Source organism: Coturnix japonica, chromosome 6 (genome assembly GCF_001577835.2).
Source record: "Coturnix japonica isolate 7356 chromosome 6, Coturnix japonica 2.1, whole genome shotgun sequence".
Classification (NCBI taxonomy): Eukaryota; Metazoa; Chordata; class Aves; order Galliformes; family Phasianidae; genus Coturnix; species Coturnix japonica.
Genome location: NC_029521.1, coordinates 20722921 through 20748533, shown reverse-complemented (window position 1 = coordinate 20748533; position 25613 = coordinate 20722921). Strand labels below are relative to the sequence as shown.

The window sequence follows — 25613 nt, the reverse complement described above, 5'->3', positions numbered from 1 at the left end:
TGCAGGGAATTAGAGCAATAGCTTGCAGTCAAAGATAGCTGTGAAGTCACCCCCCCCCCCCCCCCCCGAATGCACTTTGCACAGCAATTCTTCAGGACATGCAGGAGAATAGATGAAGATGAATGGGGCCACGGCCCCAGACACAAAGCTGCAGCACATCTATACAGATCTTACTGCTATCTGAAAGAAACCAAAGCTCTCAGGGCCAACATCAACCACTGCTATTTCCAAGCACAGATTGCACCTGCGGTTTCATTATTCCAACCCACTTTTAAACTGTAGATTGCCAGCAGTAGTCCAGTTCCAGAACACTAAATATCAACAAGCTGTTGTATTGTGAGAAGCAATGAATGGGTGAAGTCTTTACACAGTAAGGAGGTACAAAGAAAATGAAGATATGTTTCCAACAACACGCATCTGATTAGTAGCAGCTCAGAGAAAAATATTCCCCCACTGAAAAACAGCTACCACTTTCCATGGTATCCTAAATTTAGATGCTGATTTTTATCACCCAGGACCATATGATTTATTAGCGAGTCAGTACAGTTGGTACCCAAGAGCAGGCCAGTTGGCACTCCAGGAAAATTCAGAGCTAGGTTCAAACTCAGAGGCTAAACCTCATCTCTGCTAGCAAACTTGGATGAAATCCCAGCCAAAGAGACAATATAGCAGCAGGCATCAGCAGAGAAGCTCCAAGCAAACTTAAACAGAAGAATTGGCCATTAAAGAGAGTCTGTAGAGTTCATCCTCTGTTATCATATGGAAGCATAAACCTCGTTCCTAAGCTTGGGGAAAGAGAAAGAACAACATAATACTGAAAAGTCATTAAAACTAAGTATGCCCAGCAGCTTTCCTCTCCAGAAGATTGAGTCACAACTCAGATTTTCATGATTGCGGATTTCACAGACATAAGCCTGCGATACAAAGCTGGTTACTACCTTTTCACTTCCAGGTTCCAAAAGTGCTGCCAGAGAGCATTATTTTTAATGCACTCTCATACAGGGATAAAGTTTCCAAGGAAGCTGCCAAATATAGCAAAGGTTTGTGCTTTCCCTTTCCAACACTTTCTTAGAAAGCTGGAAATAACATTACCTTACTAAAGTGGCTATTCTAATTAATTCTCTTTTGATTTAAAAACAACAGCCAGAAAGAAAGAACAAACTTGAACTTCTGAGCACTTAAAGCTGCTTCTATTGATGCAGAGCAAAATAAAGCTTGACAGACCAGTCACACAACTATAGAGAAGACTTCTGCATGACTTTGAAGGCAGAGCCTGTACTCCCCAAGCCCTCCTTACTGCATCAGAACATATAGACTGTAGCCTACATAACTGGAACCTCTAGCTTACCATGAGATGAACTCCAACAACACCAGTTTTTAACACTTTGAAAGACAGAAGATGATCCTGTCCAAATATCTTCTCACCCTCTGCTTTAAGACCGGCTGGAAAGGGTGAAAGAGAACAGGGTGGCATTAATATGCAGATTGGAGGAGATGACTCAGCAGCCCCTTTCAGTCAATACCAATTAATTCCAACAAAAGCAAATTAACTCCAAGCTTTTAATGCCATAAAGTGAGCCAGGAGAAAAGCAGGAAAGCACCTCAACAAAGGCATCATTTCCCACCTGGGTAAATGCAAGACCTTTCAATCAACACTTGATGCTTAATGAGGCTTCTCACCTGGTCTCTGACACCCCTTGATCATTAAGTAAGAAAAACACACAATCCACACTGCTGCCCTGGGCACTATAGGTCTCTTAGTACCAGCTGTTAAGGTTAAGGTAGGAAAAGAGAACCAGATTGCCTGGGTTGCTATTTAAGTCTTTCCTGAGAAAAACAATCCCCATGCTAGATGAGGGAAGGAGGCTGCTGCTTTCCATACAGTGGGTGAAATGCACCAAGAACAAAGATACAGGACATAGAAAAGGTATTTTAAGGGGGCTTAAATCAGACCCAAGGATGTGCAGATGTGTGTTGGACTCCGAGCCTGAATGTTACCCAATGACAGCACCTGCAAAGCTAGGAAATGGCAGAAAGAAAACGTCTCTGCTATTGTATTTTTCTCTTCAACACAGATGCTGTTTCTACGTTAGTCAAGCTAGCTGAATTGTCACAGCTATTTTTATTATTATTTACCAGAAGTGTTATCAGCCATATTTGTTCTGTTAAATTCCTGCTTCACAGAACTATTCCAATACCCAGGAAATGCACTATTAAGGAACGCTGGTATTCCCTACCTTGCCTTTGCTTATCGCTTCAACAAGGCTCCATCTGCACTGGCTGCCCTGCAGGACACTACAGAGGATAAGATCTACCCCAGGCTGGGGGCTGCTGGATCTCAACACCCTGCTCTTCTGAGCCAGGTTCCAGCCTTTCATAGAATCATTCAGGTTAGAAAAGACCTCTAAGATCATCTAGTCCAACCATCCATCAACCCATCCTCACCATGGCCACCAACCACGTACTTCAGTGCCAGATCTGTTCCACAAACACATACAGGGACAGTAACCCCCTGTAGCCCCCAGTAACTAGTGCAAGTATGGTCATCCACAGGAGCATCCTGTTTGCAAAGAGCTGTAGAAGAGATGTCAGCAGGTGAACAGTGTCCACTGAATCTCACACAAGACCTAATCAGATCAATCTCATAAGCTGGTCAAATGACAAACCACAATTTTGAGTTCAAAGACACCTTCAGTTTTCTATACATCACTCCAGTGAAGTGTAATGTTCAGCAAAGGCACATGGTATGATCCTTTCAAAAGAAATGGGGGATAGGAAATGGCGGCCTGCAGCTGACCCAACATCCATCAGCCCAAACTGCCTGGGGTCTCTCAGTGTAACTAAACTGGGTGTAAACGCCAGCAGCAGGAGTCAGGAGCTGCCTTCTCCTTCTTGCTGCTGGGTTCTGGCCAGAATTCAGCCACAACAACAACAGCAGTACAAGTCCATATCCCTCCTTCCTTTATCTCTGTACATAGGCACAGCAAGGTGAATGCCTTGGTGTCTGCGTGGGAGAGCTGGGAACATCAAGCAGAGGGATTTATCTCCACTAAGCCCTGCTGTGCCTAGTAGACTGTGTCATCTTCCATTAACAAGCAGATTTCTGCAGTGTTCAAATTACATTTTCCTACAGAGACTGCTGCAAAGGAGATGATGAAAACAAAGTGCCTGGCCCTTCAGGACTGCCCCAGCACCACACACGTCTCAATTTGGTGTATGAAGCTGTGAGCCAGCTCCTCTTCCCCACCCTTCACCTGCACACAGTAGGTCTGGCTTCCCCCCAAAACACACATAAAAGCAGTAAGAAAACTGCCCAGGACAACACATTGCTGGCTATGGAAGCTTAGCTATTAGCCAAAAGCATTGCTTAATTTAATATTTGTTTGCAGCCACTGGGGGTTTCCTGAGGTTGGATGCTGTTTAATGAAGCCATAGGTCAGCCAACCATTCAGCTAATGCCCCACAAAGTTTTAAAGCTTTCTTAAATAATAATATATATATTTTTAAGAAGGCTTGTACCAAATTAATACTGCAATCTGCACTTCCAATACACTTTCCTACAGCCATCTTTTTTCCCCCATCTCCTGGGACACCACCCATTACATGAGTACCAAAACCAGCAAGTAATCTTGGTTCCCAGCCATGCAATGCCAGCCCATTGCAGAAGCAATTCCAACACTTGTTCCATAATGCAGTGAAATTTTCAATCCAGAGGTGTCACTATTAGATTGACATCTCCACCCATCCCAAAGGCCCTCCAGCAGCAAATTCATGAAGTGCAACCAGAATCATAGAACCATAGAAACATTAATATTTGAAAGACCACTACAGTCATGCAGTCCAACCATCAACCCAACCCCACCATGTCCCTCAGCACCACATTCCATAAGTTCTTTAACCCTCTCCCAGAGTCATAAGGAATTCTCGGCACCATGGGGATCGTTCCCACTATTTATCTCCTTTCTCTAGAAGCTGCCACCAAGCTGTGGAAGGACACAAAAACAGAGCAGTTTCTGCTGAAAAATGAGCCCCTCTCTATCTGGTGCTATTCAGTTTGCCACCCAGTTAAGTACAGCCCACCCTGACCCAGCTTAAAGGTCACAGCACAACTGACATGGCTGCAGATGCCTGTGGTATTGATTCAGAGTAACCTTGAACAGGGAGTGACCCAATGCAAGAGATTCTGATTTTTTAAAAGGATAATTCACTGTATCTGTTCAGCTAAACAGAGGGCCCTGTGTCATAATAAAGCTGTCATGATGTTCGGGAAATATGGTCTCACTGGAGGAACACATTGTAATTTTATACCCAGCTATTTAAGAAGATGAGGCCAAGCCCTGAGTGACAGACACTTTGATGAAACAACACATGAATTAAACACAATTATACTAGAAAAACAGTAAAACAGAACTAATCATCAAGGCCCCCGTGTTGTGCTGCGAGCAGTGACATTTGCATTGGCACAGGGCACTGCCATCCAGAGAGCTCCAGATCCTCCATGAATACCACTAATCAAATTGTCGCCGTGCAGCTGGAGCAAGGAGCTGCTCTGCAGGATGAGAGGTCCACATCCCACCCGGTTCCCTCCTGCCCATGCAGACAGAGGTCTTCTCCACCCCTCCTTCCTGCTAAAGATGCATGAGCACATCTGCCAAAACCTCTCTCCATACATAATAGTCTCCCTGTGCATATTAAATCTAGAAAAGAGAATCCAGCTGGGTGTAGGAAACCTGCTTTTTTCTAGGTTTCTGCATGAGTTGGATCTTGAAGCGTTCTTTAGATCAGCAGCAGACAACTGTTTCATAGACTTCATCAGAGAGGGTTGATAGCTGACTTGAAAACGGCAGATGGAAGCGTTAAATATTTATTAGACCGGAGTGCATTGATTGCAGAAAATAACACTTTGCAAATTACTTCTGTGTAAACAGTAATTAAACAGTCAGGCACGGTCCAGTCCAGGTTCTGGGTAAGCTGCAACTCTTTGTGAAACGTATGCATGAGAAATGCTAACACGAGACAAACTAACATTTCTCTACTGATTTCCATCTGCATTTGCTAAAATTGCTCTGCAATAATGAATTCAAATTAATTAAAACTTTGGAATGATTTTCCACATCAAATTGGAATGGAGGGAGCTCTCATGCCTGGCACACGTGCTAAACTTGTGCTGAGTAGGTGATACATTGCTTTAAAAGACCGAGGGCTTCACTGTCCTGATGTTCCCACTGCTACTAAAGCTGAGACTAAGAGTGGGTCTGAACTGGTGCTTGTAGCAGGGGGAAATGATAACATAAAGTACAATGCAGACACATCCCTTGCAGGCTCCACATTTCTTCCAGGAACTGCAATTGTAAATGGCATACAGCTGCTGCTTGCTGTTAAGCTCTCCAATTCTCCAGTGGGAACAAGTTTGCTCAAGAGATACTGCAGTTTTATTCCCTTAAGCAGAATGTTAATCTCCCAAGTGTGCTATTACATTAGCCAAAATGAGATTCATTACATCTTTTCTTCAACACATCTTTCCAAAAACAAAATGTTGTAATTTTGTCTTAAAAGTAGCTGCAGGGCCTCCCAGCCACTGCCCTCCAGCCCAGGCAACAGTGGGAGGACAAGAGGTAATGGCCTTAAGTTGCACACAGGGAAGTTCAGGTTCGATATTAAGAGAAATTTCATCTCAGAGCAGTGAGGCGTTGGAACAGGCTGCCCAGGAAGGCAGTGGGATCTCAGTCCCCAGAGATGTTCAACACAAGGGTACATGTGGCATCCCTTCTGTACCTACACACACTCAGGACCTCAGGAAGGGAAGCAATTCCTATTCAACAAAGCAGTCATTACAGCCTCACTCAGTATTGGTAAACAGGGAACTCTGGATGCCATTCTGCTACCTTTTCTCCTTCAGCACAGACATTGCGTTTTATCACTATTGCTGGATTTTTTCCATATTCAGATTAAATCACAGGTTTCTTACTTTCTCCCTTCCCCCAAAACATATGTACTTCACAACACAGCAGAAACGAGCACCTCCTACACCAGGACAGGGAGCATTTGAGTTTGTAGCTTTACAGCTGCAGAAGGGAATGCTGAGAGCAGAGGAGAGAGGCCCTAGATACACTGGTCTAGGTGCTGCATCCTTGGAGGCGCCCAAGACCAGGCTGGATAGTGCCCCAATCCAGTGAGTGGCACTCAGCACAGAGCAAGAGTGGACACGGATGGGCTTTAAGGTCCTTTCTAACTCAACCATTCCTTGTTTCTGTGGAACGTGGATGTGTTGACAGTACTGAGCTCCTGGCAGAACTGAGCTCCTTTTATTATGTGTGCATGCACATGGGCTTATTCTGTTTGTTTTCTCCTTCTCCCATTACAAGGCACAGATTGGTTTCACATCCGTGAGAGCTCCTATAGCTTGTAACTGTGCAGAAGAAGATGAAGAGAACAAGGCTGCCAGGGGACTTTAATGAGAACTGCTTCTGTAGTCCTGGTGCAGTTAAGAGTCACATAATGAAACAGGGGCCGATTTGTTTGTTTTTTAATGAGCTCTATTTATATTTGACTTTAACTATCCTCATTCATTTTCCCTGAATCAAACCTCTACTGCTGAAGTCTTGTGCATCAGGTTAATAAAGGGCAGCTATAATCTGATTTACTGCATACTTCCCAACACTAACATACTCATAGGAGATGCTGACAGTTTACAGCAGCGATGCTCGAAGCTGAAGAATTGATAGTGAAATTGAACATAACTTCTCAGCTGCCTCACAGAAAGCTGAAATAATGCTGCAGAATTGTCTGGAGGCATTTTTTCTTCCATGTCGTTATAACACAGAGACTGAGGCTGCTGTTAAAGCTTGTTTTCTGTTTGGAAGCAGGTGCTTTACCCTGCAGACTTTGGCTGGTAGGGATACCTGAGTTTCAAGGTGTCACAGAGAGAAAAACCACTGAAATCACACATGAACAAACCCAAGGGATATGATATCCTTAAGGGACCCTTAAAGGCCATCTGGTCCAACTCCCCTGCAATGAACAGGGACACCTACAGTTCCACCAGGTGCTCAGAGCCCATTCAGCCTGACCTTTGGTGTCTCCATCTACTTCGTCCTATCCTTAAAACAGAGAAAAAACACTGTGAGTGAAATAGCTGGAAATCCCAAATGGAGGTTGTCTCCTTGGAGGAAGAAGTTTAGCCCCTATCTACATATTTAAGCTTTCAAACAAAACCAGCCTTCTTCAAGAGGAGCAGCTGTGTAATTAAGCCAATTTGGGGATGAACAGTGTGATTCAAGAACCAAATACTATCTTAATTATATACATTAATATTCCACTAAAAGATGCTTATCAAAGAGATAATTCATGTTATTGCACAAGGAAGGCCACTAAAAATATAAAAATAACAGACAAGGGTGCCAGCAGGAGACACTGCCGATGCCTGCACGGCCATAAGAGCAGCTCCAGCTGCAATGAAAGCATATACAAGAGCTAATAAACCCATCTGAGCAAACAGAGGGCTGCCAAAAGTCATCTGTTGTCAGAGGTGAATGCTGAATGAGAGATGTCTGCATCCAAGCCAGAGTCATTCTGCAGCGCCCTTGCTGCTCAGGAGAAAGTTTTGGTTGCAATCTCTTCTGGCTGGGTTTGGGGGAAGGACAAGAATGGATTCACAGAAATGGAGATAGTGATAGGACAAGGGGGAATGGCTTTCAACTAAGAGAGAGATTTAGGTTAGATGTTAGGAGGAAGTACTATACTCATAGAGGAGTGAGGACCTGGCATTGCTGCCCAGTGCTCTGGGTGTCCCAGCCCTGGAGGTGTTCAAGGCTGGGTTGGATGGGGCTCCGGACCCTGATCTAGTGGTCAGCAACCAGGGGGTTTAGAACCAGATGAACTTCAAGTTCAATTCCAACCCAAGCCTCTCTATGATTCTGTATGATTCTATGCTAAGTCAGGGCTGGGAGTCAGGAGGGGACTGATGGAAAAGGGTCTTGTGCTGGATAGGGCACTTATGTGCCCTTCTACAGCATACACATGGCTACTACACCACCTGCTCCTGGAAATTCAACAATTCTTCACTGCGAGACTGTGATCTACATCGTGGCTCTGTCTACCCCATCTATTTTTACTTGGAGACCCCAAAGCACCATGACCAAGACACGTGGCAGCAAGGCCATTCTGCTGCACAGAGACTACAGGAACAGCTTGCCTTAGGGCTGGAGCATCATCGCAGCATCCAAGCAGCTCTCCAGTGCTGATTTAACCTCTGGGAGATTCAGGAAACTCTTCTCCCACCCAGCAGCTTCACTTGTTCGTGTATGATACCCTGAGGCACAGTGTTGCTTTAGACCTCTTATAGCTTGTCACGCACCAGGCTGACATCCCCAGCTCCACACTCTGGGAAAGGGGAGACCTGAGGACCCCCCACCTCACAAACAAACGCTTTCTTGTTAATCATCTGAGGGCCAAGGTCCCATTAATTAGTGCTGACATTTAGAGTGGAGGCCACGAGATAAGGGTGATATGAAGATGGACGGATTCCAAGAGGATCTAGGAGAGAAAAAAAAAAGGGCTGCGGGGGATGTGGTTTTTATTTTGAGTTCTCCTTATAAAGAGATGCTATTGACATTTGAATTCTCTTATACATGAGAAGAGAAAAAATTGCAGTTAGCCTGATGGTATGTATCTAAGTTGCAAGGTGCTGCATGCTGTCAGCATGAAGAAGGGACATTGGACTGGCTGGTCTCAAGTCCCTGGGCTTGTTCATGGACCCAGAGGTCACAGTTATGGATGTGCATGGCTGCAAGGCTCTGGATTAGCTTTTGGAGAACCACTGAAACATTTGAGTTGGAAGAGACTCCTAAGGTCCATCTGGTTCAACTCCCCTGCACTGAACAGGGACACCTACAGCCCCCATCGGGTGCTCAGAGCCCCTCCAGCCTGACCATGGATGTCCCTAGGGTCAGAGCAGCCACCACCTCTCTGGGCAACCTATGCCAGTGCCTCATCGCTCTTACTGTAAAAACTTCTTCCTTATATAAAATCTAAATCTCCCATGTTCTAATGTGAAACCATTTCCCTTTATCCTGCCACAACAAACTCTGCTAAACAGTATGTCTCCTTCAAAAGGAAAGTGCAGATGTCCACCAAACATCTGCCTCTGCTGAGGCAGGACAAGCTCACGATAAAATAAAACCATCTGCTGCTACAAGCTTCCATCCCTAACCAGAATCTTCTGATGCCCTCATGGACATGGTACCACTCACCACCCTATTTCACTGTACTCCAGCTGACATTACTATGCATTTGTACTCCTTGGACAAGATCCTCAGACATCAACCAGTGGGATTAAAACAAAGATCAATGTAGAACAAAAGCGTTGGCAGATATTTCATTGCTTCTTATTTTTGAGCCATTGAGGCCATGTTCCTTTTGTACCTTGCAGCTTCTGTATGTAAAAGAGAAGTACACAAAATTGGAGGGATGGTTCTTTCTATACAGCATTGTCAACAGCAGAAACAACTGCCCTGTCTCTGAGCACTAAGTAACCCCATTTGTCACCTTCAGTCCCTCCTGTGTTGCTGCTTCCCAGGAAAAGGTCTTCAAAACTGAAGAAAAGAACCCAAATCTGCTTTTGAGGCAGCTCCTGTATGTGATCCCAGCCCTGAAGCACCACTAATCGTGATGTCTGGGGCTATAAAAAGGTACAGGACAAGAGCATGTCTATCCTTCTGATCTGCTTCCATGTTTGTAACCAGCACTTATCTAATGCCACTTAGGAAGTGTTACCAAGGAGACTATTTGCATCCTGCATGATGTTGCTAAAGCAACATTGCTAAATTAGATGCAGAGTTCCTAGCCTTCACCCAGTGTATTTGCATTGCTAAGAAAATTAAATAGTCATAGGCTTGAACTATATTTGGGTCATTCACTCAGCCAAGCACCTACAAATAGACCCATGGCAACAGCAATGGAGTTCCCCCTTCAATCCAGTATATCTAGGGCTCATCTTGTACGGGTATTTCTGCCTCGTGTGTCAATGTGACTTGGAGGCAAAGCAACCCATCTTTGTATTATAACCTTCCCACACAGGACATGCTTTGGCTTTTATTTGAATGCTTTTGGAGATTTTCACTGTCACAAATAATTACAGCATTGCGTTATTTGATGAAGCACAGCAGAAGGCAGTTTGTAAGGAGCAGATACGTATTAATATCTGAGGCACATGATGGCTTAGAGGCACTGGAAATGGGACAACTTGCATGGAGTTTATGGGTCAGATGTTCAGCCTCATCTTGAGTCTGGTTCAGCTGTAAACTGTCACCATTTATGGTTTAATAGTCAATACTGGTGGTAGATGGATGGTTGGATTAGATGATTATAGAGGTTATTTCCAACCTGAATGATTGCACAAGGGTTTCAAGATGGCCCATAGAAAGTTAGGAAGGCTAGATAATGGTCAAAATAAAGTAAGATATTTATTAAGGAGGTGATAATAATTTAAATTTTAAAAAAAATTGAAAATATAAAGAATGATATGAAAGCTATAAACAAAATCAAAGGTCAGAATCTATTTTAGGTGAAGTTACAGAATAAATTAAACAAAAACCCACACTGCTGTCAACACTACAGGATAAATCAAATGGAGAAAGATCACTGGTTGGAGGGAGACTGAGCAAAAGGAACCAGAAGATGTGTTTGCAATGGTTTTCAAGGCAAATAACAGCTTCTCCAGAGTTTGGACATTTATCAACGTGCTAAATAACATACTTAAAATAATTCTCTACTTATTTCAACTGCCAAGAATCTTACAGCAGAAATTACAACTGTTTACTAATACGTGCAATTGTGCATGTACAATAAATATAACTTCCCCTGGTAGGTGGGTGATTGGACTGGGTGATCGTAGTGGTCTTTTCCAACTTCAATGATTTTATGATTCTATAATTGCATTATTCATGATTCCAAGCAATGTCACAAAGAAAGACGTTGGGCTCTCTGAACTCAGCTCAAGTATTCTGGTGTAAACCTAGTGCAACGTGTTATCCTTGCAGCTTTCTATTCTGATATTCTGAGTAATACACTTTGGACGAGCATCCATAAAAATAAAATACCATCCCACCAATACCTATCTGGAGCTCTCCATCACTATTTAATGCATTTATTCCCAAAATAACTCCAGCTTTTAACACTTTCTAATTTAACAGATAAACTCAGGCAAGGACATAAATACTTGGCATCTGTCACTGAATTCAATCAGCTCCCTGGATCAAAGCAAAAGCACCCTGCTCTGCCTCAGCCATAATATGGTTTTTGGGTGCCTCTTGTTAATCAATCCTTAGCACCCAGAAGCACAACTAAAAGCACACCTGGGAGCATTTTACTATATATAAAACCTCTGTTCCTGCAGCAAATTTGATCTGCTTGCAGAATCTAATCACGAGAAGGTAATTCTCCTTCCTGATGAACAGCTTGAGAGTGCCTATGCCCAGGAAGCTTCTGATCCAGAACTTCTGATTGCTTATGCCTGGGAATTTAAGCTGAAACGCCAGAATATGGGATGAGGAGATGGAAAAACTCAAATAATTTGCTACCAACATTGGGTCTCAGTTGAACCAGGCACAGTCAGGAATGTCCTCTGGCTCATTTGTTTTCAGCACTATTTAAGGATGCTTTTCAGAGGGCTGCAAGAGGCAGTGAGTCAGCAGAGCTGAATATGATTGCCTCAACTCAGCAGGATGCTGGGGGTGCTGTGAGTTAGGAATGTAGAGAAGAACACCTGCTGGCTCCCTCCATGGGCTGGGGATGCAAGGGAAGTCCTCGAGACCCAGCATCTCTCTGGGAGGCAAAACTGGATGACATGGACTCTGTAGGAACTGATGGATGTAAGAGCAGATGAACACATTCTTCCTGCCACTCAGCTGTGCAAAATATAAATGAATCGTTTTACCTTGCTAGACATCAATCTATCTTAGGACATGGGAAAGAGAGGATGATCTGAGTCTCATGGGGCTAAGGTTTTACAATAGCCATACTCCCTCCCACCTCTTCCCATAGCCACAGCAAGGTTGCATTACTCAATAAAGGCTGAGGTAGCAGTCCTTTGTGGGAAAGGGTCATTTGTGTCCATGTACAAAGGCTGCAAAAGAGCATTTTTAACCCTTTCCCAGGACTCAACTCTCCTCACTGCCTACAGGTACCCTGACACAGGTGACACAGAGCTCCAATGAAGGGTCAGAACTGAGCGTCTACAACCCCAGTGGGCAGGGAGAGGGGAGTAGAAGTGACATCCCTTCCACCTGCACCCCCATCTTCATAATGTTCTGTATGTGAGCTAGCAGAGCTGGCATGAGGATGTTCTCACCACACCCTGAGAAACACTGCTGGGCTCTGACTTACTGCTTCCCTCCTCCCAGTTCCTACGTGGCCTTATCTAAACTATGTCATAAATCTTCTGGGTTTTATCTGAACTCTCCTCCTGCTAGTGACATGCTGTACTCGTGAATAATGTTGTCTCCATCTGAATTACAAGGGGCACAGCAATAAAGCTCCGGCAGAAGCCAGGGAAGCAGTGGGAAAATAGCTAAAAGCTACACAGCACTGTTTCCCTATTTGTAATCTTCTGTCATAGTCTGAGTTGGAAGATTAGATAACGAGATTATTTATAGTGGCATTGCCGGGTGTGTATCACAAAACCTTTACTGTAAGACCATGGCAAGAATGAAATTTTAATTTTGCCTGCCTCTTCCCTGTGCCACAGCTCTGTGTGCAGAAGTGCTTTTTTCTTTCACAGTGGGGTTATTAATAATGGATGTAACATTAACATTTCCAAATTGGGAGTTTACCCTCAGTCTCCATTCCCACTCATCACTCGGTAATTTTTCCTCCTGGGCTTCACACTGGGCTGACAACTGGAGGCCGATGATATCTTCTCAATGCAGAGCATGGACAACAGCAAGCACAGCTCACCTTATTCACTGCAACACATCCCACCTGCAGGACCTCTCTGCTTGAAACTGCAAACAGATTTTTACTCTCTGCTAAGCCCACCAACACAGTCAATCCAGGCTGAGAACAACTGCCCAAAGCAAACCACTGTGCATCAAATCATCCATACAGGCCATTAATCATTCAGAAGAGGTAAGAACTTTCTAACAAAATGAATGCAGGATGTAGAATCATACAAGTTGGAAAAGACCCCTAAGATGATCTAGTAAAAACATCCACCTGCCACCTCTAAGCCACATCCTAAAGTCTCAAGCAATGAGAGTGGTGATGCACTGGCACAGGCTGCCCAGGGAGGTGATGGGGTCACCATCTCTGGGAGTGTTCAATAACCATGGAGATGTGGCACAGAGGGATGCATTTAATGGCCATGGCAGGGATAGACTGATGATTGAACTGGGTGATCTTAGAGGTCTTTTCCAATGTTAATGAAATAAATGAAATAAAATACATTCTCTGTGTGACTTCTACAGTTATTTGTACCCTATCCTCTAAGGGGAATCAGTACTTATGTGGGAAACCATCTCTTGCCTTCCTACCCAGTAAATACTTGCTAAGTACAGAAGATAAACATTTAGCACAGACAAAGCAACCCTGTGATATATAAATACAGATATTTTAAAATGTGATTGCACCAGTTGCTCAAACAAGAAAAATTCAGAGTAACACTGATACAATTAAATAATTACACAGACACCACTCAGGAAGGAGATCAGAACTGAACTTCTGATAAAAAGTTGTAATCTGGAAAGCAAATAAGGCTCTGTCTCTACTGCTGCTCAGCTTATCTGTCCAGCAGCAAGTTAAGAGTCCAATACTGTCTTTACATTAGCTGATGTTGATGAGCAGCAGAGCACAAAACAGTCACATCTCCATCCAAGTAGCAGTTAAAGGGAAATCAAGCAGAGCTTATGCCTAACAGAGGGTAAAAGATGATCAGTGGGGTATTTAAAATCATATGTTGACATATGGGAAGTCAATGTGAATTAGAATGAATCAAGCATAAGATGATCATGTTTCTTTCTGATGAGATCAGGGTGTGATCTCCAGCATTCAAGTAAAATGAAGTCAGAGGGATGTCCAGACAGACACGGTTCACAAAGACATTCATGCTCTCATTCAGCTCCCCAGGTAAGAAACCACTACTTTAAATGTGCACCTGATCAGTTCCTCTGGGATAAAGGATCCCACATTTCCACCTCTGCTCAGCGTCTAACTGAGCCTTGTCCCTTCAGAAGCCAGGCTCCTTACTTCATGCCTCAGTAGGATGAGACCTCTTCTCGAAGCAGAACCCAAAATGCTTATGCTGGCCTGCTAGAAAATTCTATCCTGAAATACTTTATTTGCCTTTTAGCAACTTCTCTGCACAAATACAGTATTTTCAATTACTATAAATATGTTTTTCAGATAAGAATTCTTCTGATTTGTGATAAAATGTAATGGATGTAAGCACTGAGACTTCTCTTATATAGAGGAACACAGTTTACCAAATCCAATTCTACTACCATGTAGAAAATGCCTTTTCAGGATAGGTGTGACTGTTGCTGAAAAGAAGAGCTCTTGTTGGCACTGTTTTTCCCTCAATTTTAGGAAATGGACCTATAGCCTCTCCTGAATCCTCTATTTGAAAATGAATGGAAATACACCAAACCTGCTAAACCTGACACAGATTTTCAAAGCATTTTGTTTGAAAGCAAATACTACCTTTTCAATTATGCAAAATGATTTGTTTTTTTAAAGGCACACCAAGAGTAGAAACACTTCCACTAGGCCAACGGAACTTTTCATCAACTTTCTTTTTCTTCAATTCAACTGTTCGCACAGTCTTTCATCACCTTTCTCCCTCTTCAATCATTCACACAATTGCTTCCCAGCATACTCTCCTGGTCTGGCTGGCAAAACATGCAGCAGTGATTTCCCAAGTCAAATATAAAGCTTTAATTATACTTGATAGGTTGCCTCCAATTCCCCTTGATGAGACAAGCCACAGAGAGCACAACACAGAGTACAAGCAAGGCAAAGTCATTCCAGACAAAGGCAGACCTACACTGGACAGAGAACCATTGCAGCCACCCCATGGCCAGCCCACAGACCTGTCCCATCAGCAACAGTTGGCCCTGGACAGTTACAGAGCTCCCCATCCACTGCTCTGCCAAAAGGACTGTAATGCAACTGGAAAATTACAAGCAAGTTGTCAGTCTTCTCTAGACCCAATGCTAGACAGCGTGTGTGTTCTGGCCATACCAGTCAAGTGATGAGTTCAACAGGCAGCAGGAAATCCCTGCCTATACCCGTGCACATGTGTGTAAGCCCACACATGCAGGAACAGCTGGAAGTGTCAGTGTTAGCAGCACGAAACCCAAATACTGAATAAGAACAAAGAGAGGAGGGAGGCTCTGCAAGAAATGCCAGGACTTTAGAATTTATTTTGTCTAAGATCTTAGTTTTCCAAAAAATGTTTACACAAAGAGTGAAGCATTGGGTTTTTTAAACCAACAAAAAAACTGCACAGTAGTTTATCTCAGATGCCAACTGAGAAGGACTAACATTGACCTTACAGATTTTTGCATAAAATAGCTCTGAGGTTTGAGCCAGTGAGCTGAGAATCCTTCCCTGTGCTTCAGCAAAGAGATGAACCGAGGCTTTCTATCAGTGTTGTATGCACATAATGCCACCAAGGCATGCTCAACTCTGTAATTTTAGAACACAATCCTATTTTAATTCCATCTCTAGAAGTCCAGATAACCAGTACTGCAAACATGAACTAGAATCTTATATACAACTTTCTTTTACCAGCTAGAGATGTCCAAGAGTGACTGGAGATGAAAACTTGCCCTGGCTCAGTTTTAACCACCGAGATGCATCAAACTAGGACCTTCAAATATGGCCCACCTGCCTACCTTCCTCCCCAGCTACACAACCAGCAGTACACTATGTAGCCAGGTTACCTACCAGGCAGATTAGGTTTGTGTATACACACTGCAGTCACAGCAGAGGCTTTAACCATTGCAAGGCTGTAAATTTAAAATTCAGCTCCTGTCCCCAAAACTACTCTGGGATTTGTCAATTTGCAGCACAGCATTAACCACCTACACAGTGCTGTGATTAAAGTCAGAAAGGACTTCAGGATTTGTCATTGATTGTATGCAGGGTGCCATCAATCAGGTTAATCTCGGATCAGACAGAGATGGAGACTGCAGGATGGAGGTGATATCGAAACAGGGGTGTTGCAGACCAAAATCCTCAAGTTTGGAGCTGCATTCCTCAGGTGTTATAAAATTTCAAGGCAGCCTAAACCAGAGGACACATGGATCCACACTTTGAAACAAGTAACCACAGCAGAGTTACATACCGTAAACATAACAACATGTACTTGCCATGGGCAACAATTTCAGTGATGCAGAAGTAGCTGTTTTCTGCAATTATCCTAGCAGCAGTAGGTAAGAACAGCTGCCAAATCTCAAATCTCCCGAGCCTCTGTGTTAGAAACCTTTTCCAGATCCAGAGTTCTCCCCAAAATCTGGCATTTTGGTAGTCTTAGAAACTAAACAAAGTGGGGACTACTTAGACCCCTTGTCCCTTGGGGTGTCAGAGTAAGCCAAGAGAAACAGCCTCATCCATGAGAGACATGGTGGGAGTTTACATGTGGACTTCATAGCAATCCCTGATGTCTCCCAGATGAAACCTGGATGTTCTGTTCCATGCGAGAACAGGGAAGCCCATAAGAGCCGGGTGAATGTGCAGTCTTTGTATGTAGCAAACTTAAAAAGAATTCCCCTTTCATGACCTTCTCCAATCTCCTGTAAAATTGGACCCATTTTTGCACTTATAACATCTACTATTCATGAGCTCTGAGAGCTACTATCCACTGTAGATGGCTGAATCCTCTTTCTGTTCAAAGGGACCTGGAATCTACCAACTCTACTGTGTGTCCTCCTAGACCTTGTACTGGAAGAGACAGTGAAGACTGGAGTTCTGCCTCTTTTCTGTGTGTCAGTCAGGACTTTATATCTCTGTCATTTACCACTCCTCTGCATCAGAGGTTAGAGTTCAAGCTTATTCAATCATTCCCTACATTAAATTATCCCAGACCTTTGATTATCCATCCTTGTTGCCCTCCTGTTTTTGGTTCTCCGTCATCTTTTTTTAAGATGGTGAAAGGTGAAGGAAGAAAACTAGACTCAGATTTATACAACAATTTACTCATGGCCTCTATTTCTGTTTGGCTTCCCTTATAATTTCTAATATTACATTTGCTTTTTTTTACTGCTGCTGAGACTTGGACTAATATTTTCAGCTCAATAGCCTGTTTTGGTTTCTCTGTCTTCCCTTGGGGAACGCTGTTAACAAAGCCCCACATGACAAGCTGCACCATCACCTGCTTCACCAACAGGCTCCTGTACCTTACGAAAGGGAGAATCGAAAAGAAAAGCAACATCAATAAATTGCTGTGTTTGGAACGCTGGGCAATTTTAAGCAGTTGAAATGCAATAAATCAAAGTTCAGCAACATGGGGAAAGAACAGAGTGCTTGAGAAAAGGTCGTATAAATCTGAGAACCAGAACCAAGCCAACCCTTCCACCTACAACCCAGGCACGCATGCCAGCGGTCAGAGGGACATGCTCAACCCAAGGCAGAATGAAAGCAGAAAGCAGGAAGCTGAAGGCAACCTTCAAAGCCTGGAACAGCAAACCTTCTGACTTCCTAAGGCTGGAAGAAAAATGAAATGATACTTTGAAGAAGAATCAATTACAACAGCAATGGGAGCTGAGGTGAACCCATGGCATCACTACCGACATTCTCTCAGTGCTATGCTAGCACCCTGACCTCCAGTCCCCACATTCATCAGCTGCTCATGTCCTTTTACTCCCCATTTAGTTTTATCTTGCAAGTGCAAGAAACGGAGCTGGCAGTGCAATACTCTTTCCTGTCAACAACATATAATTATTGCAATGCGTACACCAGGCAGATTGCTATCTTCTACATTTACTTCAGAGACTCATAAAATACCAATGAAAGGAGAAAAATGTCCAACTTATTTATGTGTTAATGGGACATATAACATTCAGAAGAGCAAAAACAAAAGTGCAGGCAAAAACTACATAAACCCGTAAGGCATATCATCATGACTGGCATCCCCACTAGCCAGGACTATCCCACTAAGCTACCAGCCTGCTTTGCAGGGCACTCCAGAGACACAAACCCCAGAGTGTCCTGCAGAGATCACCCAGGCACATGAGTTAGAGTTATCTGAGCAGCACATATAGAGCAGTTTTCTGTCAGGAACCACAGAAGCATCCAGCCCAGCATGACTCAGATCTCCATGGGAGCCTCCAGATGCTACTGCCATGCAAATAATAGAGCATAACCCATGAGTAATCAGCCAATTCTGAGAAGAGCGTCTCTGACTACCTCGGGCTGTCTCAACTGTAGTGCTTGCATTCCTTAGCATAAATATCACAGGTGCTTTAACCCATGAGAAAACTGATAGGAAGAAATCCCACAGGCTGTCACCACAGAGTGCAGCCTTCTGAGGCAAGAGGAGGCTCAGGAAAGAGCAGCAAACCTTCCTGACAGGCTGGAGGAGAGGACTGAAGAGAGGAGACAGTAATGCCTCTTAGCTTCTACAATGTAATATTGATCTGCGGTCCACAGAACTGGCTAAGCCTTACAGCTGAGGACATGGAGGACAAGTGAGGATATATAGCCATTTTCCCCATAGAGCTCAGGAGGTGGAATTGAGGTCCCACACCTCAACTCTAGCTTAAGAACCAGCAAAAAGGCATTCCTAGCATCCTGGAACAGCAGCACCACAGCCCAGAGAGGGTACACAGTCCACACTGTGTTTCACACCAAACAGCTGCACACACCTTGTTTGGTGGCAGTCACAAACAATGCTGCAGGGAGGGTGGAGAGCAAATATTTGCTGGAGTTTATCAGCCTACATCATAAGGAGATCGTTATCAGGTAATCACCCTCTTTTGCTCATTAGGTAAGTACACAATGGATCACCTTCTATCACCCCAAGGAAACAGCTACATCTGCATTATGGGAAGTGAAGAATTCACAGGAATTCTGACAATAATCTCGTTTTAGTCTCATACCATCAAATGACAACCTACTTTAAGGCACTGGCCGTTAACTTTAACACCTGGTCAGGACTGTGGCAATTGAACAGCTCAAGTCCTGGATGTCTCTTGTTCCACTGGCTTGTTTTCACTTTCTCCACACTGGCCTCCCATCCCTGGAGCTGCCTAAGGCCACCTGGGGCCCTGAGCTGGTGGGAGACACTCAGCCTATGGCAGGGGATTGGAACTAGGTGGGCTTTAGCTTTAAGGTCCCTTACAACCCAACAACTCTGCGATTGTCTGATTAAAGCCTGCAGGCACAACGGTGACACCAGCACTGACGGTGACTGAGTGCTTTGGAAAAGGTCCTAAAGCCTTTGCATCTAGTGATTTCTATGGAACAGCAACTCAAAGCCCCTTCATAAGAGGCTGGGCAGATCCCATGTTAAAGCACTGCTCAGCTCTGAAAGCAGCTCTAAAATAATCAGCCTAGAGTTCCAGACTTTATTTCTGTTATGCCTTCAGTACCACCAAAAGCATCTCATGGCCTTCAGAAGACCTGCTCAACTAAAGAGAAACATTTTTTAAGCACAACAAGCAGAAAAGGAAACATACAAAAACTTACAGTGCACTTGGGAAGCAGATCTATTCAGCATGGAGGTCATATTATACAGCACAGATGAGCATGTAAGGCAGAAATTGACTTCACAGCCCCCACATCTCCATAGTGTGGCTTCTTCAGCAAGAAGGAACCTATCAGCCCTGGCACAGAGTGGGAGAGTGCTCTGTGGTGGCTGCATTATAATGTGCTGTGCCCCCTGCCGAGCCAGGCACTCAGGGCAGAACCAGGGACCTTCAATTAAAATGCACATTACAAAATGTTAAATGGCAGATTTGTAACACCACCGTGTGACATTCGTACTTTCACTGCTCTGCCCTCCAGACCATTTTACAGGAACCTGTCAGATCCAATCAGACTTGTTTATTCTGCATTTAAATGTAGGACCTGAGGCAGTTTGGTTTCAAAAAGACAGAAAAGGCACATATTGTCCCTGGCAGTCGCTTCTTTTTTACAACAAAGGCATCTCACTCTTTACTCAAAACTAAAATGATTTCACTGTTCTGCTACATTACAGATATGGAATATTTCTACTTGCTGCCTTGGCACAGGTAGGAATTTAATTAAAGTGGAAATTAAAGGAAGAACAAGACAAACAAAAGTGCCATTAGTCCCCCCCCTACCCACCCCTATTTGGGTGATCCATACAGAGCATCTCAGAAAGCTCACGTAAGCCACTGATAATGGATTAAGTGGCAGTGTCCCTTCTGGCTCCAGTTTATAAATTCTTATCTGCTTAAGGTTGCTCCAGAAAGACTTCCAGCTGACAGCACGATTCGCGGAGATAAATCCTCCCTGGCACTTTACAATTGCACACCAGCTACTACAGCATCGCATGTACCTTCTGGTTTGCATTGACAGGGGATGAAGATTCACCATATAGACTTCAATACCCTCTCCTTGCAGGTTTAATTTTAAGCACAGCCACTGTCTGTGGCAGAACAGTAAGCATTCCTCGTACTTCCTTGCACAGCCATTAAGAAAGCTGTGGTATAATTACCCTCAGCTCATGCAATTGCTCTATACCACCCGGGCACAGAGGAAGGGAGCAGAGAGGTGGAAGGGAAGGATAACCAGAGAATCCCTCTGAGCTGGGTAACTGGTTGCCATACATCATTAACCCATTCCACTCCCCTCAAAGATACCAAAGATGCATCCAAAAGCTCAGTACAAACGAGGAAGGATACCAACATCCCTATTTCCCACACTGGTGGGTGCAAATTCCACAACGTCAGGGAAGATGCAACAAGTACTGACCATCTGAAACAGCTGTGGGAACAGCACCTGCCTTACTCCTTGCTTACAGGGGGATGCTGGATATCCTGTCCTCTCCCCATCATTCTGTGCCTCGTCTGCATAAGTGTGCTTAACAAAAGGTCACATCAAACACACACACAGCATGCGCTGCTGCACAGATCCCCTTCCAGAAGGACAGGCTATTTTCTGCTACAGCAAAAAAAGGGGGGCAAAAAAGGGCAGGGACAGAGAAGACCTCAGCAGTCACTCCCACTTGCTCGCCTTTCAGAAGTCAGCCTCATCCGACTCGGTCCTGACGGCGCTCCAGGATTTCAGCAAAGAGATTTCAGCATAACCTCACATGCTGGGCAGGGTGCCTCAAACACCCCTTGCCCTCCTGCAAACGCGACTGACAGCCCGTAGCACACAGATAGATCTCTGAAGCACCCAGAAAAGATGCCAAAGCAAAGGAGTCATTCGCAGGGAAACACACGAGGACGCTTCGGTGGCCTGCCACCTCCAGCACGCTGACCCCATGCTGTCCGCACACGAAGGGGACCCGCACATGAAGTGCAAGGCGTACAGCATCCCACCCCGCAGCGCTCTGAGCGCTCATCCCAAACTGGGGTCTATGCACAAGCAGGGTCTCCATCCTGCCCGGGTGCCCATCGCACCTCGGGGTGCCGGGGATGCCGTACCTTTGAGGTGGTGATGACGGGCGCGGTGCAGCCGGCCCTGCCCTCCGCGGGGCAGCGCGGGGATTCTGGAGAAGCGGCTGCCCATGGCCGCATTCGAACCGAACCGAGCCGGGCGGCACCGCGCGGTGTCTCCTCCCGTGGAGCTGCGGTGGTACCGGGGAAGGGGCAGCCCTCCAGCCGCGCTCACAGCCCCGCTCCCATCCCCATCGCCCCGCGCTGCCGCTGCCCTCCGCGGGGCCGCGCCGGCTCGGTACGGCGGCTCGGTACGGCGGGGCGGGGCGGCGGCACCACCGAGCCCCCCCCGCCGCTGTACGTCGCTATGGAGACAGCTGTTCCGCTCCGGGAGGGATGGAGTGCGCAGCCCAGATGTGCCACCGCTGGTGCTACAGGTGGGGATGCGTGCAGACAGCACCGGACTGGACGGGGGTGGTCCCAGGATCGGCGATGAAACACCCATGTAGGATGTGAGCCTGCATATTTATATTCACTTCAAAGAGCACTGTAGGTTCTGGAGATGCTTTTGCAAGCTTTGCCTGGGATGTCAACGGATGCTGAAGGCAAAGAACTGCTTCAGCTCAGCAGTATCAGGGCTCAAAGACATCTCATACCCCATCCATTTGAACGACATTTCTACTGGTCAGCTGCTTTCCAAAAGGAGATTTTTGTCTGTTCATCTCCACTCTGCCTCCTCATAGGGAATATCAGAAAATCTCCTCCCGGTCAAAGGCTACAAGTGAATATTTTCACAATAAAACTGTTACTGCCATGAAATCCCCACCCAAAAGACCAAAAAGCTCTGCTCTTTGAAACCACTCAAATATAAAACTGAGGTTAACTGGTAAGATATAAGAAACACTGAAGATGTGAGACAAAAATTGATGCTGACATCAAGATAAGGACCCTTCCTCCATGCAATGGGATGGGCCAGCTGGAACCACGAGGCCCTGCTCTGCAATATGGGCAAGCTGTGGGCCATGGTGTCGCAGCCTTCCTCCTTCCTGGAGGGCTGACCACACCAGTCAGGTATTACCATGATCACACAGGGCCAGAGCTCCTTCTCAAACACTGCTCAATGATAGGTGCCATAGGAATGTTGGGTCCTGCTCTGGCCCCACAGTGAACCCACCAGCAGGAATCTCACGTGCAGAGGTGGGACAGTCACACCTTTTGTTTGTATTCATATTCCCTATGAACACTATTTTCAACCACAAACAAGGCTGGAATTACCATTAGGTGAGCAGCTCCCTGTCACTTTGCCATACAACACCTTCTATCCTGCTGAGTCTAATTGTTGGCAACCAGCAGTCCCACCTCCTTCTCTGTAATCTCTCTGTGCCTGTCCTTGAAAGAGCACTTATACTTTTCTGGAGTCTTCTTCAGTTTTGGACTGTGGGCATTGGGTACATCCATATAATCGCACAGGGAGCATCTCTGTGCAGTCATCCATTAAACCACAGGCACTCACGCATGCATCATGCACACTGCTCACCATGGGAACCCGCTGTGAGGATGGGCTCACTCCATAAGGACCATGCAGGGAGGAATACAAAACAGCACCACAAAACAGCACCAAGGTTCTGCTATGATCTGATTTTGGTTCACTTTGTCAAATAGCCCCTGAATTAGTGCATGCTCCCATCGGATAAGGAGCAAGAAGGAGAGGCTGCTTCTGTCCCTGACAACTTATGTCAGCTCTTCCTGCAGAAAATGTTGAGCAGGGTGAGAAATATCCTCTGTCACAGGGGCCCTTGATAGACAAAACAGGATCATCCTGATTCTACGTTTTTGCTTCTTTCCTGTGCTTCAGCAACTGGGAACTTTTAATCAGCTTGCCAGGTAAAAGGATGAGATGGGGCACACACAAACTCAGCACTGTGAATCAAGATGGAACAGAATGACAAAAGGCTGCTCTCACTCACAGGTGATCAGCTTCTCGTCCATAGGTTTGTGTCCTAAAAGGACAATAGATTTCATGGTAGCATCCAGCATCACTTTAGAAGATACAGCTAGAAATATTAGCTTAAAGTGCAGAGGCTGATGATACAAATCTTCACCAACACTTATACAACACTCGGCCAGCAGCCAACAAAAGAAATCATAGCAGTTGATCTTTAAAGCTAACCCCTATGTCAACTCATTCATAGGAAATGTTGATAGATGTTCTCTATGAGTGGGGAAGGAATGAAGTTTCCATCCTTCATGACAAACTAGTTCTATAGTATCAGCTCTAACCATTCATACATCACCCCAAACAGGTTTTTATGGGCCTAGATCAAGTTAGCTGTAGACATGCCTTTATTTCACCATTGTTTGATTTCTCCTGTTCTTTCACTTGTATGAAAAGCTTCATAACAAGTCCAATAACAGCACTATATGAAAGAGCAAGGAAAACAGCAAAAGTAAGAGAATCACTTCCTTTGCTTCATTTGGGATGTTCAATTTTAATGAACGAAGCTTGTCGACTTACAGGACAGAAGACATAGTAAGGATCTGAACCCTGCACTGATGAGCAGAACTTAGAGATCCTTCACATTTCTATCAGCCATTTTACAAAGCACTGCTTATGTTTCCCACAAACTATGTTCAAAATAGTATGAAGACAGCTATCAACAGGATAGAATAAATAAGGTTGTTAGACTTGCTGGTCACATTTTTTTGAGCTCTGGCATGCAAATCTCACCTAAAGCCCTTCAACTCTTAGGTGGGGAGGGATGAAGTTGCTTTTAACTCAGACTTCATGTGCTCTCCACATTGGGGCTGAGCTCCATGTGCACATCAGAGCAAACCAAAGGGTGCCTCCTCCCTCTGAGAAAAACTCCAACCAGTAGAGAATAACCACATTTGTACCATATCCCAGCAGTCAAATCTTACCACTGACATGAAAGCCTTGTGCTGAGCAGGAGTTATTTCCAGGGGAATCAGCTCCTCCCTCTTTAAAGGGTCCTTTGATCTACCAGAGGAATCTAACAGGATTTTAGCACAGCTAATAATCATCTCTTTGATTTTCTCTTCAGAGTATCATTGCCTGTCAGGCAGACTGGACTCCTACTCCCAGAAGTACAACTCAGACTTCCCCCAGCACACTGAGATGCATCTACCACCTCCATACATTTACAAGCATTGCAGTGGTCTTCATACCTATTCACTTTACTTTTGGGTCATTCCTCTCTCAAAACAATTCCTTCATCAATGGACTTTCCCTTCAGTTGTTTCAACATCACGGTCAAGATGGTGGACATTTCTACTGAAGTGGCAGACAGAACATCATGAAAGAACAAAATCTGAGGGATATTTCCCTTTCAAAGGAGATCCTGCAGTCTTTGTAGATCTAAATGGGTTTATGTTAAAGCAGGAACAAATCAGGACTAATGACAAATGCCAGTGCAAATCTCATATCCCATCCCCATTTCTGCATCCAAATATTTGCTTTTAATTAGATTTACTTCCCAAATTAGCAGTGGAGGTGCCCAGATTTCTAATTAGATCATTGCTAGCCAACATTCTACCCTGCTGAGAAATCAGCCTCTTCAGGGAATACAGTGAAAAACAAACCTTCAGTAAACATGGCCAGTTAGAGAAGGGCAAATGTGTTAAGGGCTACTAGTCTGTGTGCCTAAATGTGCTTGACATGCCCAACATCTAGAAATATTCTTTAGATTGTCAAAGGAAGAATTCTGGCACAATACCCAGTAGTTAACTGTCAAAGTATTTGTTGCGTTGCCTACAGGTGAAGTTACTTTATGGTTTTATTTCCCAGCCATATTGCATTTGAGGACTGGTGATGTTTTAACACCTTTTTGGTCCAGGTTGTTTCCCTCACAGCACATTTCTCACTGGATGGGCTGCTGGCAGCTCCTGACCCCAGACAGACCCATGCTTTGACTGACTTCTCAATTCCCTCCATGGGGGAGGGGAAGGGCCTCCATGGGGATTCCTATCTGATTGCACTGAACTTGACTGGACCTGGAAATAACAGCAGTCGCCTTCTCATCCCAGTCTACA

General features: G+C 44.8%; 1 protein-coding gene across 1 annotated transcript in view; it reads right to left on the bottom strand.

Annotated features, from left to right (window-relative positions):
* Positions 1–22374, bottom strand: part of NEURL1 (neuralized E3 ubiquitin protein ligase 1) — a 131650-nt gene extending 109276 nt beyond the window's left edge. The window contains exon 1 of the mRNA XM_015867113.2: positions 21612–22374. Within this exon, the coding sequence (XP_015722599.1) occupies positions 21612–22068 (457 nt within the window). The 5' untranslated portion in view covers positions 22069–22374. The remainder of the gene's footprint in view (positions 1–21611) is intronic.
* Positions 22375–25613: the final 3239 nt, after the last annotated feature.